The sequence below is a fragment of the Crocuta crocuta genome, unplaced genomic scaffold (genome assembly GCF_008692635.1).
Source record: "Crocuta crocuta isolate KB4526 unplaced genomic scaffold, BGI_CrCroc_1.0 scaffold139, whole genome shotgun sequence".
Lineage (NCBI taxonomy): Eukaryota > Metazoa > Chordata > Mammalia > Carnivora > Hyaenidae > Crocuta > Crocuta crocuta.
In genome coordinates, this window is record NW_027533258.1 from 678817 (window position 1) to 698086 (window position 19270).

General features: G+C 48.2%; 2 protein-coding genes and 1 pseudogene across 4 annotated transcripts in view; 2 read left to right on the forward strand and 1 right to left on the reverse strand.

The window, feature by feature from the left end:
* The window catches only part of MPRIP (myosin phosphatase Rho interacting protein), a 151452-nt gene extending 143161 nt beyond the window's left edge, over nucleotides 1–8291 (forward strand). For all 3 annotated transcript variants that reach the window (XM_077746830.1, XM_077746829.1, XM_077746828.1), the window contains one exon: nucleotides 1311–8291. In XM_077746830.1, coding sequence (XP_077602956.1) covers nucleotides 1311–1382 — 72 coding nt within the window. In that variant the 3' untranslated portion in view covers nucleotides 1383–8291. The remainder of the gene's footprint in view (nucleotides 1–1310) is intronic.
* Nucleotides 8292–10256: 1965 nt separating this feature from the next.
* Nucleotides 10257–11351, forward strand: LOC144217319 (S-formylglutathione hydrolase-like; annotated as a pseudogene).
* Nucleotides 11352–14320: 2969 nt separating this feature from the next.
* Nucleotides 14321–19270, reverse strand: PLD6 (phospholipase D family member 6; the record flags this gene model as incomplete). Its single annotated transcript, XM_077746690.1, has 2 exons — nucleotides 14321–16201; nucleotides 18871–19270. Coding segments are annotated over 2 exons (648 nt in total), but the record flags the coding sequence as incomplete, so codon positions are not given.

Consider the following 19270-nt stretch of genomic DNA (forward strand, 5'->3'; position numbering starts at 1 on the left):
GTTGAGGTCCATCTGGACCAGTGGGTTTCAGAAGGGTTATCCATAGAACCTTTTATTTTAAAAAAAAAAAAAAAGTGACTTTATTCATTTACACACATACAGCTCACGGCTCTGCAGTATAGAAAGCAAACCATTGTTCTAGGTGACGGAAGGGAGGCACCAGGGCCCGCCTCTCACCTTGTGGAAAGCTGTGTCACATGGGCCACGCTCACGGACGCACAATCCAAAGCATCAGGCGGCGCCACGCCAGGAGCTCCTTGGAGTGCACGGGAGCCAGAGGCCGCTGGCTGCGCTCTCAGGCCCACGGGAGCAGCGCGGCACCCGGCCCCAGCGCCCCGTTCCACAGCGTTGAGTTTTGGCTAAAACCGGCGTCGTTGTCTGGAGCCTGTACCCGGGGCCACCTCTGAGGTTCACACGTCCTAGAGGACCCTGTACCCTTGTGAGCTCTGGCACAGGCCAGCCGGCCAGTGGCCAAGTCTGAGGCTGGTGTTGAGACTTGCCACGAAGATCACATGGCCAGTAAGGGACCAGCCCCGTGCGCGCCGGTGCTCGAGGACCCTCAGCCATGCTCTGAAGTGATGTTCCTTTTTTTGTTGAGAAGCTAGATCTTTGGGAGACGCGTCTAAGAGTAAAAGGGGAAATATTCTGTCCCCCAGTTAGTAAAGTGTCATTCATCCTGGAACACACAGATTTCAAAATTACCAAGGTCACACTTGAAGGGAGTATTGGTTTCACATTCTGAACATTTTAGTAAATATGTTCACATGTTTCCAGGTCCCCAGTAACCACAAAGCCACAAAGGCTGCTGACCAGGGAGCAGCCCAGAGGGAAGCTGGCGCTGCCCGGGTATAGCCCACGGAGCAGGATCCCCGGCTTCGTGCCGCCAGCAATGCCCCTGGGTCCCCTGCTGTCCTCCTCACGAGGCTCAGCATCACAGTCCTGGAAGAACCCGATGTGGAGAGAGCCCACGGGAGGAGGACAGAGACGGGGGGATGCCTAGCTCTTGGCACAGCTTTGTCCCCTGGCTGAATCAATCTGATCACTGCTTGTCTAAAGGGCCCTAAGCTCAGAATTTAGCTGCTTACACACATGGTCTGTTTCTCTGGTTTTTTCCTTTTTCATCCAGATAACACCGTTTCACAGGGGACAGCTCTCTCCTTAGCATGCCCCACTAATCTCTCAAGGAGCCCTTCCCACCCTGCCCTCCGTCCCGGCACCCGCACCTCTGTCCAACTGCAGCCTGCACACATGGCGCCAGGCCCGGTGTTAACGGTTTGTTTCTTTTTTCTCCTGCTCTCGTGTCCACCCAGAGTCTGAAGGAAGGCCTGACTGTGCAAGAACGCTTGAAGCTCTTTGAATCCAGGGACTTGAAGAAAGACTAGCTGTGTCCCGTTCAACTTGAACACACACCCCTCCCAGCTCGTGGCAGCACTACCCAAGCGCTGCTTCTTGTCTGTACCTTTATTTTTTATTATTGTTGTTACTGTTGTCATCATTAACTGTGGGTATGGATGCATGAGAGACTGGTTTATGGGTTGTTCACACCGTTCCCCGCTGTGTTGATTCCAGCTTCCTGTGTCTTTGTCAAAGCTTTGTTCCCACGGTATTCGAAAATCTGCCAAGCAGCGGGGGGGCCCTGGGGGGCCAGGAGGGCTGTCAGCTCCTGGCCAGGTCTGCGCAGAGCCCCCTCCCGCCGCAGCCCCACCGCACTCACCGTCAGTATTAAGGCCCAGCAGCCTGTCGATAAGCTAGCTCGTCCTGCCGAGTGCACTGTGCGGGGTGTCAGGGCCCGGGCGGTTCTCGCTCTGCCGCGTCCGAGGCCCTCAGAGAGCGTAGGGCGTCAGGTGGTGGCACCAACAACTCACTAGCCTTCAGGAGGAGCTAGGGGAGCAGGTCAGGGGGCGTGGGTCGCAACCCCCGGTCACCACCTTTGGCTTGGGAGGAGGACGGCGTTTTGTATTGGTCCCACTGATTCAGCTTACAGCCGCACCCCTGATAATCGCGGGAAGCCTTTCACAACCTGGAAAATGTCGAAAGCAGCCACTCCTATTTTTGTTTGTTTTTTATTAAATCTTGCACAAAACCCCGGCCCCTCTCATTCCTTCCTACGCTCGCTCCTTTCTTGGTCACCAGTAGCCCTGGTCTCTTCCTAACAACTTAAGAGGGTTGACCTGCGGCCTGGGGTTTCAGACTGTGCTTGCAAAGCGTGATGGATTCCCTTGGGGAATCAGTCAGGGGGAAAGACGGTTCTGGTCTGTAACCTTTCAGAAAGAAACCTCCGTGTTGTTTTTGAGAAGGTTGAGCGAAGACCCCTATGTTAAGTCAAGAAGAAAGTACAGAGGATGTCGGAATCAGATGAAAACTGCCATTATTGTATGTTTTTAACTCTAATCTGAGCTCTGAGAGGTTCTTGCACAGCGTTCAGGGAGCCTAAAGCAAGTCTGTACTAACAATGTTGCTTTTTCTAACAGAGTAAGATAAGACCTCTTTACCTGCCATGAAACACAACAGCAGTTCTTGAAAATCTCTTACACTGGGGCTTCCATCCTGGTGCCAGGAAAATGATTAATACTGTTAAGATGAGGGGTGTAAACAAAGCCGCGCCGAGTGGGAAGCCATTTGTGGCTGCAGAACGGCCGGGAGCGCTGCGCCGCGCTAGTCTTGGGAGGAACTTGTGACGGTCTCGCCGCCGCTGTTGCCTGTTGATTTCACTGCCAAGAGCACGCTTTCACTCTGTGTTGATGATCAGGTGCGCAGTCGGGTACATGGGTACTTTGGGAGTCGAAATGTCACCTCGCTCAGTCTCTAGATGCAGTTAACAGGCTCATCCAGGGAAAGCTCTGGAAGGCTGGGCAGAAGGGCCTGGGGCGTACAGTCTTCTCCCAGGAATAAACCCTGAGGTCTCCGCTGGCATCAAGCCTTTTCTGTTCACCAGCCTCCAGAGTCTTAACCCACACCTGTCACTCCTTTGTGCTATTCTTCCATGTTTTCAAAAGCAAAAGAATATTAGGTCTGGTTTCTCAACGCCACTTACCAGACACCATTCCCCACACCTCCCCCCCCTCCCCCATGTAGATTGGCAGCGTTTTAGAAAGGACCGTGGTTTTGTGTGTGTGCCGCTCAGAATGTGAGGGAGAGGAGATGCTCAGGCCCCCGTGTCCGTTTGGGCTCTAGAATAGTGTGTGATGCGTGTGTCCTCCAGGGCAGAAAGTGAGGTGATGACCAGCACCAGCTGATGGGGTCAGGGCCTTGTTGCCTGCTCTCCACACAGGCTGTGTCAGCACCACGGTTTCAGGTCACTGCTTCGGAGAACTCCCCTCATCTAGTGCAGTTTCCTCTGTGAGTGTCCCTCCTGCCTCTGGGGACTTGGGGCCCTTTTCCAGGCGGCCCCCTGGAGCCAGCCCTCTCTGGCTTCTGGTTTCCTGACAAGGTCCCTGCATGAAATGAGGCCCCATCTGCCTTCAGACGGTGCCAAGGGTGTGAAACCTGCAGTACTTCAAGTAGGTCAGAGTGCTTTGCATGCTCGTATTCATCAGTTAGCCCTGGCGTCCTGGGAACAGATGTGCTGAGGGCAGTATATGGAGGTGCAAGGCAGAGACCAAGAGAGAGACCGGTCCCTGCAGCCTCTGAAGGCTCCGCCTCCTCACCCCAGAGACCGTGAAGCTCACTCCCCTGGGATGCTTCAGTCTGGCTGTTACCAGGAGTGGGCCAGCGATGGGTGCGCCCTGGCTTCTCTCCAGCAAAAGGCTCCTCCTGCTGCAGCCTCCAGAAAAGGCCCTGAACCTCGCCTGGTCTTGCTGAGCATCGCATAGTGACGACTGTGGCCTAGACCCCAGTCTGAGCCACCTGCTGATAAGCCCGTCCTCTGGCTGGAGTGAGCAGACAGAACAAGATAAGGGGGTCTTCACTTCCCTGAAGCACTCCAATCCACTGTGCATGCTCTCCGTAGACCACCCAAAACCCCGAGGAGGAATTTAGCCACCAAGTTCCCAAGAGAAAAAAGAATAAAGTTGTGGGGGTGGAGTTGGTTTCTGTGCTGGGGAGAAGTGTCCTTTGGTGGATGGGGCACTGTAGGTGATTGTGAACTCGGGGTGCTCACACTGCCCCTGGTGCCAACCAAGCAGTGGGGGGCGTCCCCACTTCCCAGGGGGAGATGAGCACATGGATCCAGTCTTCACAGTTGTAATTATTTTCCTGTAAATGGTCACTAGTCCACTGTGGTCCGCTAGCACCTGCCACATAAGGCACACCAAACGTGAACAGGAAAACGGAACCATTTGACTTTGACAGGTTCTGTGAACGTATGTGTAAATTACAGCATGCACACGTCTGCACACGTGCATGCACACGCACCATGAAGAGCCGCTTGCTGCCAGTCAAGTTCCTTTATCTTTGTGTGTGCTGCCATTGCCTGAGTAGATTTAGAAGCTAACATTCTGGTGACAGCGGCTATCTGCAGCCTCCCTGGCAGACGTGTGGCAAAACGTTCTGCCTTTGGAAATTGACGCTTGTGCCGTAAGGCATCAAAATGGGTCTGAATTTGATGGAGGTGGTTAGAGCCATCCAAGGGGTGACAGGTGAGGCCGTGAGAGGAACATGTGAATTGGTCGAGAACCAGGATCAGAGGCTCCTCCCTATGAGTCCAGAGAGTGGAAAGGCTGAGAACAAGGGAAAGCTCCAGGCTCTGGCTACTTAAGTGGAATCTGTCACGCCGTGGACCAACCAGTCACTAGCTCACTGACCCAACAGCTAGGCATCAGGGTGCCTAACAGCGGCCAAACTCGGGAAGAGAGGTAACTGCGGTTCTTAAGAAACATAGTTGTAACCCTCGGAGTCTGCCTGCAAGGAACCGTGACAGTTAATAAGGCCAAAAAACAAAATTGATGCCATAAGAAAACAAGTTTATGGAGCTCTATTTAATGGTGTTTACTTCACCACGGAAGGAGCTGGAACACTCCCATGCCACTGCTGCCTGGCGGTCCCTTTGGCACGTGTGTTTTTAACCTGGGCCTGGGCCTGAGACAGCACTTGTCTGCCCCACCCCTGCTGGAGGCCAAGCATCTGCCCCGTGGCCACTTTTCTTGGGCTATAAAGTGACACGGCTGTGCCGGGGTGCCCGCCAGCTTGCTGGTGACAGGGAAGTACTGCGGGCACCCCCACATGTGCTCCCCACTCAGATGAGCCAGCAGGTGGTGTATTTCTGTTTAAAAGGTTTCTCCCTCCCATACTTGCTAGAAACTCCCTTGGCTCCCAAAGGCCCTGCGCTGGGATGAGCTGCCCAGGCCCGCTCGGACATGGCCTGATCTCAGGCCCCGTGTGCTCTGTTCATGGCTAACCACACACCAGCTCTTATCCAGGCACTCCAAGCTGTTTTCACGTAGAGTGGAAAGAAAGTGGCCCATCAGCACATTTTCTTCAATCTAAAAGTAGTCGGGAAAGTGTCACCATCATTGTCCCCCAGAAGCTTGCTGCAATTTTAACTTTCTGTTGTATACACAACTTCGAAAGCCAGAAAATACAGAATTCAGTGATCCTGTATCACCAGGAAAGGTGGGAGGGAGGGGGGATTTTAAAGTCTTACGGATAGGGAAACAGTTATCACACTTAAAAGGAAGCAGATACTAAAAGGATAAAAGCTTGTCATACTCATTGGAAGCTTCACTTCGCAGAAACTTCTGTCATTTGGAGTACTTCATGAACAGATCTCAAGTGCCACCTGGACGTTTTCTCCCATCAGCTGGAATTGGCAAGCAAGCTCTCGGGGCCTTTGGGAAGGTGCTGCTGAAAACGTGCTTGTGCTGACACTTTTTACAGTTCAGGTATATGCTCACCGATTTTTTTCATCTTTCATCGTAGGCCCTTGCGCCTATCCGCTCAGCAAGTGCTACGATACCTAAAAGGCATGAGCTCAGACAGTAGACTTCTGATCCGAGGAAAGCTCTTCCCATCCACCTGCGATTGGTCAAAAGGTAGAGTCTGCTGTTCTCGGCACCACGTAGGACACTGTGGGACGTGCCCCTCCCACAGCTGGCCATGTCCGCCCAGCCCTCAAAGTGCTCTTAGGAGATGGGGTCCGTCGTACTTGGGCATGGTGCCGTGTGCTCGCACACCTGGACACTTTCAGCGAGGCCATACTTTCCACAGTGGAAAGTTTAAATAAGAACCAGCCTGAAGTGAGTCTAGCAAAACCATTTGTTTGAGGTTTTTGAGAGGGAGACAGGACATAATGGCAGTACGAAAACAAACATCAATTTCTCTCAAGGGTTGTCTGCTGGAAAGACCCAGCCTCATTCTGCCCTTCTGAGAACAATTTTGAGTATTCTTGTTTCTTTATTAAAGGGAAGAGGTCTCTCTTCTTGAAGTCTTTCAACAGAGGAGTCTCAGCAGAGTAGGAGGAATACCTCAGCACCACACCCAGCAAGGCTGTAGGGAGCAAGGGCCACCTGCCCTAGCACAGCTTGGGCCCCATCCCCCTAGGTGTCCGCGCAGGCCTTGTGGAGAGAAGCCAATGCCCACCTCGCTGGCTTCCAGCTTCTCTATAGAAGCAGCTGCGTTTATTTTCTTCAAAATAACCTGTACATAATGCAGAGGGGGCAGTGTAAATATTACTCAGAAGTTAATACAGGGATTTTTGTGACAGAGTTAGTGTGGATTTGGTTTAAAAATAAATGCAGACATCCCTTTGTAAGCTAGGGAGGATGGCTTTGGGTTCAACCCAGAACGCCACCCAACATGATAAGGAAATGTTTCTAATGAGTGATGCACCTTCTTAAAAGCTTCAGTCAGTCACTTCACAGGCGGTTTTAAGGAGTGTATGACAGCATCTGAAATAACAGGAGCCCTGCATCCATGCATGTTTTCTCTGGAAGAACTCTGTCATGCTTGTTCCCAGCTCACCGTTCAGAGTATCCTCCGGGAAAAGCAGTCTTCCTCAGATATTTCCGTGGAAATCGACAACCTGGGAGACTTCATGGAAAGCATAGTTCTGGCCCAAGCGGCCTGAGTGGGGGGACTTGTGACACCTTGCCGGGCCAGGTGTCTGTGTGCCGCCCGCACCCCCAGATCCCAGGGGAAGCATCGAGGGTGCAGAGCTGCAGCGATGTCCCTTTGCAGCATGTGTCTGTGTCACTCTGAGGAGGGAACATCCGGGAGACCTGCTCATCCAGTGCATAGGCTCACCCAGGAGGACGCAGAGGTCCCGAGGGTGAAGCACACGGTCTGTGGGCATTGGTCAGGGGCCGGTGGGGGAGGGAGGAGCTTCTCAGGACCCAGTTTGAACACAAAAAGGAATAAAGTTCTGGAAGAGCAGTGGTCGCTGGACACAGTTGGCCTGCCGCCCGTCACGTGTCTTGTGCCCTTTACAACTAGTTGTATCACGTATTTCAGTTTTGTTTTATAGAAAGCTAGAAATAGATTATATAAAGAACACTAAAGTCATTACTGTGTTATGTTTATACCACAAAACCACTTACAATTGATTTTAGGATTTACCTTTAGTATTGACTTCTCTACTGACTTACTGTTAGGACTTAAAACCAGTTAAGTGCTAAGAATTCATGTGGTTTTCCTAAGTAATATTTATAAAGTGTAAAACTTCTAAGTAACTCCTCACCAGTTGTAATTCTTAATAACTTTTCTCACAAGTATACTCTATGTCAGAGGGAATGTCTCGGTTCAGCGACCAAGGACGACAACACTATGCCGAACAGCTGTGGGAGCTGATACATGAACAAAGTGGAACATGCAGATAACTTTCTGCTGTGACAAGTTTGGAAATAATCCACAGCAGTGACTTCTGTCACAGCTAATCATTTCAACAGTCAGGTGATACCGTGTTCAAACAACTAGCCCATGTAATTCTAACCGGGGTTTCATTCCTGTACTAACACTAAGTGGTAACGTTCACCAAACAACGTCACATGCTGAGGCCTCCAGGTTCGACAGCCCTCCAGCCCCACATCCGTGCTGTGGTGGCCCCAGGGCTCTGCCGTGGTGGGGGTGGGCATCTTCTGTCCAGCTGCACCGCCCTCCTGAAGAGGTGAGCCCGGTCAGCTAAGCTGCTTGCTCTTCTGACAATTCAACATTTTGATGGTTTCACTGAAGCTTTTTTTAAAAAAATAAACCGTTTCTGAACAACTGTTCACAACAATTGAGGTGTTCCTTTGTCACAATATTTATTCCTTTGTGTGACCTGCTCGATTCCCATGGATGCAGCTGATCGTTTCTACTTTGTAAATATTACCTAACTTTACATAAACTATATCATAATAAACTATTTTTGCATCACCCTGGCATGCTGTGAACGGGAGTTTGTTCGATGGAGAGACGTGCACAATATTCATTTAGGTCAAAATACAGAAACCAGTCAGTAGCCTAGAGACTTATAATGGAGGTTGTTTTTTTTTTTTCCTGTTTATTATAGACTGCTTTAAAAAAAAAAAAAGTCTTCAAAGTTTGGTATCAGCATTTTAAAATCAGGAGATTTCACATAAAAATCTGTATCGTGGGGCACCTGGGGGGCTCAGTCAGTTAAGCATCCAACTTCAGCTCAGGTCGTGATCTCACAGTTTGTGAATTTGAGGCCCCTGTTGGGTTCCACGCTGACAGCAGGGAGCCACCTTGTATTCTGTCTCTTGCCCTCCCTCTGTCCCTCCCCAACTCCCGCTTTCTCTCTCAAAAAAAACTTTAAAAAACGCCCGTGTTCACATACAACACATAGTAAATATTTTATATCATGAATCAAATGAAGGTACATTGGCTCTGCTCTAGAAACCTTCAGGAGAGGCCGAAACCATCGTAAGAAATACTATGGAGAGGAAGGAGCTAGAACTATCAATCAAGGAACTATAATTCTCTCATATCTGCCCCTTGTTAGGTTTATTCACAATAAAGTTTTACTTTGTGTTTAAAAAAGAAAATACATCCTACCTCATGACTCAATGCACACACACCAACTATAACTCAAAATTTCACAAGAGAACACCCCATATTCTGTTTCATTTTTTTTAAAAATTATAGTTGTGACCCACTGAATAAATTTAAAGTAAAGTGGATTTTTCCAATATTGCCACAACCTTTGGAATGAAATAGGTGAAAATGTGTGAAAATCCAAACTTTTATTCAATAAACAAGAAAACCTGACTCTACCTATTGGAAATCAACTTGTAGAATTCATAAAACTTAAATAGAGCACAGACATATAAAGTATACATCTAGTGTGCTATTCGAGTTAAAGGTGTTTCAGTAATTTTTTTGTGAAAAAAATTTTAGACATTGGTCTAATAATTTTCTAATAGCTTTAACATTTTTAAAAGCTGTAAGTGCACTTGTGAAAATCAGCTGGCATCTAGAAAATTTAGCACCTTTTCATGATAAATAGCACTCAGCAAACTAGGAGCAGAAGTAAGCAAACTTAACAAGATACAGAACATCTATAAAGAGCCCACAACTACATACTTAATGGTGAAAAACTGGAAGCTTCCCCCAGAAGATCAACAAGACAAGGATATCTCTTCTCGCCACTTCTATTCAACACTGTACTGGAGATTCTAGCCAGGCAAGAAATAAGAAAAACATCCATGTAGAAAAGAAAGAAGTAAAACTATATTTGCAGGTAACATGATCTTGCATATGGGAAGCCCAAAGGAATCCACTAAAAAAATCTATTAAAACTGATATGAAGTCTAATTTTGCAGGATATAACATTCATATATAAAAATGAACTATTTAGTAGCAATCTGAAACATTAAAAAAGCAATGCCATTTGCAATAACATCAAAAAAAAATAAAACACTTGGGAATCAATTTTTTAAAAGAAGTGTAAGACTTACTGAAAAAAAAAACTACAAAAAATTTAAGATTTAAACAAATGAAAAGGAATCCCATGTTCATGGATTGGAAAATACGATACTGTTAGAATGGCAATACTCTCCAACTTGATCTACAGATTCATCACAATCCCAGCTGCTTTTGCAAAAGCTGATCAGCTGATCCTGAGATTCCTACAGAAATGTAATGGGACCCAGGATAGCCAAAACAATGGTGAAAAGAAGAACAAAGTTAAAGGACTTATTTACTGGGTTTCAAAACTTAGAACAAAGCCTAAGTAGTCAAGACCATGTGTACTGGCACAGGGACTGACATAGATCAATGGACAAGAATTAAGAATCCAGAAATAAGCAATTGCATTTAGGTAATCAAGTGATTTTTAACAAGAGTACCAAAACCATTCAGGGGAGAAAGAATCTTTTCAACAAATGGTACTGAGACAACTAGCTATCCACATATAAAAGAATGAAGTTGGACCCCTTGCCTCACACAACACATAAAAGTTAACTCAAAATGATTCATAGACCTGACCCGAAACTGGACCCAGTGGGGGTCAGGGATGAGACTGAGAGACTGGAGAAGGTGGCATGGGCAGCCACGTTGAGGCCTCACCTTTCCATTCCAACTACTACTTTTCTCACCACCACTGACCCCCAAGGATCATCTACCTTTTGGTTCAGATAGCAAAGCAAGTAGCAATTGGTCAGGAAAAACTGGCATTGAAGCACTGACAGCAACAAGTGCTTTGGAGGATTGCAGAAGGTTTTTGAACATGACAGTGTTGAACTGAACTGCAAAATGAAATTTGCTATCTACTTACCACCAAAGGTAGAAACTGGAAAATGCCCTGCACTATATTGGCTCTTGTTTAACTTGCACACAACAAAATTTTATATGAAAGATTATCAAGCTGCTCCAGGACATGTCCTTGTCATTGTTCCAGATACCAGCACACGTGACTGAAGTATTAAGGGAGAAGGTAAGGTAGGGACTTTGGCACTGGTGCTGGGTTTGTGTGGACACCACTGAAGAGCCTTGGAAAACTAACTCCAGAATCCACTCTAATGTAATTGAGGAGCTTCCTCAACTCATAAATGCCAATTTTCCAGTGGACCCCCAGAGGATGTCTATGTTGGGCCGTTCCATGAGAGGCCATGGAGCTCCAATTTGTGCTGGAAGAATCCTGGAAAGTACAAATCTGCGTCAGCAGTTGCTCCAGTTTACAACCCAGCCGCTCTGTCCTTGAGGCAAAAAGGTCTGTAGTGAACATTTGGGATCAGATCAAAGTAAAGGGAAGGCTTCTGATGACACCTATCTTGTGGTCTTATCCAGGTTCTCAGCTGGACATACTAATTGGTCATGAGAAAAGATGACCAGTTCCTTTCAGATGGACAGTTACTTCCTGGTAACTTCATAGCTGTCTGTACAGAAAAGAGAGTCCCTGTTGTGATCATAATTACTACTTCTTTGCAACCTTTATTACTGGTCATATCAGGCATCATGCAAAATACCCAAATGCATGAAAAACTTCAGATAAGAGCATTTCCAGGATTATAATATTGTTATAAACAGAATTTCAGGGGGAAAGCTCTTTTTCAAAACACTGGATTACATAGTGCTAAAAATACATCATTCCATAGTTGAATCATTTTCTGAATATATAACACCTGAAAAAAAAAAAGATTCATGGGCTGACATATAAGAGCTAAGAGTATAAGACTCTGAGAAAAAAACAAAGAAGCAAATCTTTGCAACCTTGGCTTGGGTGATGGTTTCTTAGATATGACACCAAAATCCACACAGCAGCAGTAAAAACAGGTATTACTAATACACAAATGCAAACAGTACCCAAGAAAGTGAAAAGACTAACAGGGAATGGGAGAAATTATTTGTAAATCATACTTCTCATAAGAGACTGGAGTCCAAAATATAAAAAGAACTCTTACAATCCTTATAATTTATAGGTCATAACTCATAACTTATAATTCAACAATAAAAAGGGAACCCAATACTTAAAATACAGGTGAAGGACCTGAATAGACATTTCTCCAAAGACAATATACAAATGACTGGTACATGAAGAGATGTTCATCATCATTAGTCCTCAGGAAAATGCAAGTCTAAACCACAATTAGACACACTGCCTCAAACCCAGTGAGTTGGCTATAATTTAAAAAGTCAGTAGTAATTTTTGGTTGGCAAGGATGTGGAGAAGAAGGAACATACACAGCTGGTCGGAACAGAAAACAATCTGTTTTCTCTTTCAAACAGAGTCTCTCAAATAGAGTTCTGTAACCCCCAAATTCTACTTCTAGGTATGTACATGAGAAATGACAACATGTCAGTGTGAACACTTACATGTGAAACATTTACAGCATCATTTTGTAATGCTGGAAACCACAATGTCCACCAAATGATGATTTTTTTTGTGTGTGGTATATCCACATGATAGAATATTATTCAGCTACAGAAAGAAGTGAAATACTGACATGCACGTGCTCCAACGGGGACAGCCCTCAGAAACATGCTGAAAGAAGGCAGATACAAAAATGCCACATACTGTAGGATTCCATTTATATGAAACATCCACAGCAGGCAGAGACAGGAAGTAGACAGTGGTTGCCAAGGGCTGGGAGTGGGGAAGAATGGAGAGTGCTGCTCTTGGGACATGGTTTCTTTCTGGGATGAAGAATATGCTCTGGGATCCAAGAGTGGCAGTGACACACAACTCTGTTATGTACTAAAAACCACCAAATTACATTCTTTAAAAGGGTGAATCTTTTCATGTATGATTCACATATGAATCTCAATGAAAGGTGGTGGTGGTTGTTTTTTTTTCCCCTAAAGTAACCAGCCAGGGGTGCCTGGAGCTCAGGTCATGATCTCACAGTTTGTGGGTTTGAGCCCCGCGTCGGGCTCTGTGCTGACAGCTCAGAGCCTGGAGCCTGCTTCGGATTCTGTGTCTCCCTCTCTCTCTCTGCCCCTCCCTGCTCACGTTCTGTCTGTCTCTCCTTCAAAAATAAACATTAAAAAAATAAAAGTAACCAGCTGTTCTAAAAACAATTCAAGGAGCGCCTGGGTGGTTCAGTCAGTTAAGTGTCCAACTTCGGCTCAGGTTATGATCTCACGGTTCGTGGGTTCGAGCCCACGTTGGGCTCTGTGCTGACAACGAGCTCAAAGCCTGGAGCCCGTTTCGGATTCTTTATCTCCCTTTCTCTCTGACCCTCCCCTGCTCATGCTGTCTCTCTCTCCCTCTCAGAAATAAAACATTTAAAAAAAATCAAAGGAACCAAAACATGCTTTAAAATACAATATAGCTGTGGGGCACTTAGGTGGCTCAGATCGTGATTTCACTGTTGATGAATTCGAGCCCAAAATCGTGCTCCACATAGCCTACTTGGGATTCTCTCTCCCCCTCTCTGCCCCTCCCCTGCTTGCTGTCTATCTCAAAATAAATAAACTTTAAAACAAAAATACAAGGGGCACCTGGGTGGCTCAGTCGGTTAAGCGTCTGACTTCGGCTCAAGTCGTGATCTCACAGTAAATGAGTTCAAGCCCCGTGTTGGGCTCTGTGCTGACAGCTCAGAGCCTGGAGCCTGTTTCAGGTTCTGTGTCTCCCTCTCTCTCTGCCCCTTCCCTGCTCACACTCTGTCTCTGTCTCTTCTCAAAAAATGAAAAAAAAAATTACTAAAAAACATACAATATAGCTGGGGTGCCTGGGTGGCTCACTCAGTTAAGAGTCTAACTCTTGGTTTCAGCTCAGGTCATGATCTCATAGCTTCACGGCTTCTGCCTTGCACTGTCTCTGTCTCTCTCTAAATGCATAAACTTAAAAAAAATACAGTATCGTTGTATTGGTTCATTCAAACCTACTTGACAGCTGTGGGCACTACTGCGGCCACCTCCTACTCTAGCAGTGGTTTTTAATCATAAGGATTGCAGGAGGAAGTGTTTTCTTACCACGGTTCTTTTTAGAAAGACTATTAGCTGAATCTTGTTGTGAGATTTCATTTCCTACTGCTAAGATAATGAAAATAACTATAAACAAAGCCATTAAATAAAAAGTCTTATGAGATCATTTCAGAATTCTGAAAACATTCATCCGGAGGGCTCGGCTAGGTCACCTTATGCACACGCGGTAACTAACACATGTGGTGCTGTGCCCTGTGTCTGAACACCAGCCTGCTTCTGGAAGAAGGGGGTGCAGTCACAGCAAACACCCAGACGCCGCTGGGAGAGCAGGCTGCACATGGCCAACCTTCACAGGCTGGAGAGGAAAACGCAGGAGATCCTGCCACAAGCCGCATGGACATCTTGGAGAACACTTCAGAAGGCCCCCAAGGAACACCTCTGGGTCTTACTCCTGCTTCGGGCTCCCATCTTGACCAGCAGTCTCTAAATAGCTGTATGTTGTCCACTCCCCCCCAAATGCTATTTGTTTAATAAACAGCACCCACGACTTGAATCCGCAAAAGACAAAGATACACTACTATCGGAGTAAGAACACATTTATTTAAACATGCAGATGTCCAGGACGACACGACTGCAGCGCCCAGGACACATTCTACAACCCCTGTTTTCTCTTCAGAACACAGGCTGCTGGAGTACATACAGACTTGGGGAAAAAAACATTTAGTGTAAAACCATTTCTGGGAATTCCAATCCATATATTATACTTTATAGCTTCAATTAAGTCAGGAAAATTAACTTTGTACTTACTTGCCTAACACAGAAGTCAAAGGTAGCTTTAAACAGGGAAAAACCTACAACAAAGGAGTGGTCTCACCGGGTGGCACCATGAGTTGTGATGGGGAGAGTGAAACCCACCCAACAGACGTCAGGACGAGTCACCGCATATTACATGCAGAAACAGGACAAGATGGCAAAATCACCATTCAGGTGTCATTTGAAAAATCTCTATAAAGATACATTAATGAAAAAATAATCTAACATTTCACAAACATACATAAGATAGCTATTCTAATTAACGGTGAAAGCAAATCCCTGAGCTGAGAATAAAAATAGATCTGTGAAGTGCTACAGCCTGAAACTGGTCTCTATTCTAGTTTATTCCTCCAGACGGTCAGGTAACTCATGATTGATTACGCTGATCCAAAAATGCCAATCAGGCAAGTTCACAGGTGGTAGAGTGAAGGTCACTTCTAAGCGCACGAAATTACCTTGAACATGAGCATGTTAACAATTAAAGGCATAACATACAGAAACAGAAGCAGCCTCTGGCCACTAACAGCCCCTGCTGACAGACCGTGCAATTCACCAGGATGAAAACAGAAGAGCAACTGTGGAGGATGAACATTTTCATGGTTACTTGTGGTATTCTTTTTCCTCATGTGTATTTACTTTAAAGGGTCATCATGCCAGGAAACCCGGCTAGGAGAATGATCCGCCCACTGCGATGGCAACCAATGCCCACAGGGGGCCCTGGAAGGCGGCTCCCCGCTCCTGCCGTGCCCGGCACCCCTCTCTCCTGGCATTTTACCTCCCTGACTTCTCTCCTTAACCTCAAACCTGCCAATAAGCACCAACGAGCTGGTGACAGCAGAAATGGTGAGACTGCTCACCTCTGGCCCAACCCAGGGGTTAGCTGTGCTGGAAGGGACCAGCCAGGACAACAGGAAAGGAGGAGGCAGTTCAGGAGACAGTGCCAGGGGAGCTGATCCTAAAGCAAGAGATTCTAGAATCAGGAAAGGGAATCAGACTTTTCTGTATAGCAGGAGAAACCCGGACCAAGGTAGCAGGTGATTTCCAGGGCACCCACTCCTGAAAAGCTGTAGCCAAATAGACCCCTGCTGGGAAACAAGCTGACCGTTAACAACAGAGTTGGGGGTGTAGGGATTCCCCTTCCTTTTGACCCCCTTTCTGCAGTTCACTTTAATACTTTAATGAATGAGAACAGAGTCCGAATGAGTGTTTTCTGAACGCTGAGATTTCTCTCATAGAAGCACAGGCTGACACTGAAACCGGCCGCCGCTCTAGGCGGGCACAGGCCGTCCCGCATCCCATCCTTTGTGGGACTGGTCTGGTTTCGACGGCAGGGACAAAAAGTTCTGTAACACTGAACACCACTCTCCCCTCGAATTCTGAAGACAGAGGAGTGCACAGCTTCAGTGACTTCTCTTCTTTTGTGGGAAAAAGGTATATTTTGTAGGATTAAACTCTTCCCAGATACGCTCAAATTCTTCCAGAAAAAGCCTCACATACTCCTCATCCTCCATAATCAAAACATTTTCTCTATTGTTCTGAATGGCTTGTGTGGTCCAGTTGAGGGAGCCCGTGATCAGCACCTTCTTGTCCACTATGGCAAATTTGTGATGCATGTAGCCCAGGTCCTGATCGTGTCGCACCTGGATGCCTGCAAAAAGGGCAAGTCAGCCTTCCCCACTGCCTCTTACACACTTTCACCTCAAACATCCCCTCCTCAAGTGTGCACCATTTTCCAGCAGCTCCTGCTCTGGCTATTTCTGCTTTGGTAGGAGATGGGAAGCTTGTCACACTTGGGCAGGTGGTGGTGGTCGAGCCAGATGGCGACCAGCCACCACCAGCACACAGGAGGGAAGGCCAAGGATCGGGAGCATGCTGGCCCAGAACTGGGGGAGGGGAGAGGGGGCAGACAACAGACAGTCCTGAGGGGCGGGACGGCAACACACACGCGGACACTGAGGGCACACAGCTCACTTTCTGGCACAGACAACCAGCCCTGGAACCTGGGTGAGGTTTGCCCAGCTGCACCTGTCAAGTATGCACCAACCAGCACCATCCTGGGTCACTGGTTCCGGGAGGGCCCATCACTGACCCTGCCCGAGAGGTCAGGGCAACAACTGTTCACTGTGGTTTCCTTGCCTCTGAGCTCTCCCGGTGCGCAGCCCTGGAAATGGAGCGCCCGGGAAACACCACACACGCCAGCACTGCAGCCCACTGCGCAAGGGGAGGAGGCGCCTGAAGCAAGAAGACCACAGGAGAAACCAGGCCCTGGGGCTGCAGACGAGGAGACTGGCTCCACCTGAAGCCAGCCCGCTGGGGCCCTAACCCCCAGCGTGCCCCAGGGCCTTTCCACCCAAGCAGACAGAGGTCTAACTGCTGCAAAACCAAATTCTCCCTCCCTCTGCCTCCTTCACTCACCAAAGAGCCTGTAATCCTTGCTGTGTGTTTTCCTGTCTCTCTCCTACTGTTTTCAAACTCCCCACGGGCAGGACCTGTCTGTCCATCCTCCTCTGCATTGACCCTGGAATAATGCCTACCTCACCGGTTATCTGCTCAGTGGACAAGATTGTAAGAAATGTCATTTACGAGAACAGTTGAAAATAGGCTGCTTTGCAACAGGGTCACCAGACTTCACAAATAAAAATACAGGATGTCCAAATTAAAATTACAATGTGATTTCAGATAAACAATACTTTTTATTTTAAAAAAATGGTTTTTTAATGTTTATTTTTGAGAGGGAGACAGCAAGCAGGGGAAGGACAGAGAGAGAGGGAGACACAGAATATGAAGTAGGCCCCAGGCTCTGAGCTGTCAGCACAGAGCCCGACGCGGGGCTCGAACCCATGAACTGTGACATCATGACCTTAGCCAAAGTCAGACGCTCAACTGACTGAGCCACCAAGGTGCCCTTACAGATAATTTCGTAAAGTAACTATGTCCCACACAATATTTGGGACATACACTAAAAATTATTCGTTGCTTATCTGAACTTCAAATCTACCTGGACATCCTGTATTTTGCCAGCAACCCTGCCTTGTAACCCTCCTAACCCAGGGGACCCTAACACGGCTTCTCTAACCAACAAATCCGTTACCTCTACCTTCAGAAGAGATCTTAAGTCCAACACGCAAAACACACTTTACACTGATGGAGGAGGAAATACAGAATTTACAGGTAAGCCCAGGATCTGAATTTAGACCCTTTTCAAAAGTATTCATACTTCCCGCTTCAACTGGCCCCATCCTAGTGCAAGAGAAAGGCCAGCCAGAGGCATCTGTCTCACCTGTCCTCCTGCCGTGGAGAAAGAAATTAACTGTTCACCATCTAAACTCGTTAGCTCCACTTTTATATTTTTAAAATTTATTTCTGAGAAAGACAACGTGAGCAGGGGAGGGTCAGAGAGAGAGGGAGACACAGACTCTGAAATAGGCTCCAGACTTCAAGCTGGCTGCCAGCACGGAGCCCGATGCGGGGCTCGAACCCACGAACCGTGAGATCATGACCTGAGCCGAAGTCGAACGCTCAACCGACTGAGCCACCCAGGTGGCCCAGCTCCACTTTTTAGTGTATCATTTTTATTCATTTCAAAAGCCCCAGCACAAAATTCACTCGTGCATTTAAAGTTAAATGCCTTTTTCCTCCTTTAGTCCCTCAGTCCTTAAGCCAGACCCACGCCGTCTCGGCGCACCTGCTCCTATGCACACGGTCACTGAGAGTCAGCTAGCGGGTGGCCGTGCAGCTTTGTTTTTCCAGTTCGCCCTTGATTTCCTGAGTGCTGCCTGGCTAAGCCTCTGTCATTTCAGTCTCCAATGTCAAAAACTCAGCTGGCGGGGCTACATCCCCTGCTCTACCTGGCACCGGCTTTCCCCACAGCGGCCCAAGGCCAACGGCGGTCCTCAGAAACCGGAATCACGGGAGCTCCGTCCGCTTCCTCCCCGTCACTGGGCAGGCCCCCAGCCTCTGAGAACCCCCCAGATCTTTCTCCACTAGCTAGGAACACACAGCCTGCTCACTCCCTCGGGCTCACACTCGAGACATCCAGCGTAACACTGGGTGCGAACAGGAGCTCTTTAACAGACGGCCCTGGAGTCTCTCCAAGCTAAAACTATCCTGACCTCACAAGGCCACCATGGGAAATATATGGGGTCTCACCGATACTCAGACCCCTCCCCGCAAGTACGTGCTTTTGACATTCCCCCCACTGCCTAAGGTCACAGAGTCTAATCATTCGCCAGGCTGAGGGGCCTGATGACCCTCCCCAGAGGGCTCCACGGACCCGAGTCCTCAGCCAGGGCTCCCGGCCTCTCTGGCGCGACCTACCTGCCTTGCGGAGCAGGCCGATCTGCGAACCGTTGAGCGCCATATAGTCGCAGTCGGTGATGACCCGGACGCGCACCCCGCGCTGGTGCAGCAGCTGCACCGCGCGCCCCAACTGCGGGCTGGAGAAGGCAAAGAGGCAGAGCTCGAGGCTGGCGCGGGCGGCCAACAGGGCGCGCAGCAGGCGGCTGAGGGAGCTCTCGCCGTGGGGCAGGCTGCACTGGCAGCCCGCTGGGGGCCCCGACGACCCCTCGCTCGGGGCCTGTAGTAGGGCCTCGGTGCAGGTCACCTGAGACGGGAAGAAGAGCACCTCGCGCCGCAGCGGCCTCTGCCGCCGTCGCCGTTGCCCGGCCCTCAGCCAGCGCAGCACGGAGGGTAGCACCTCCAGGGTCAGCGAGGGCCC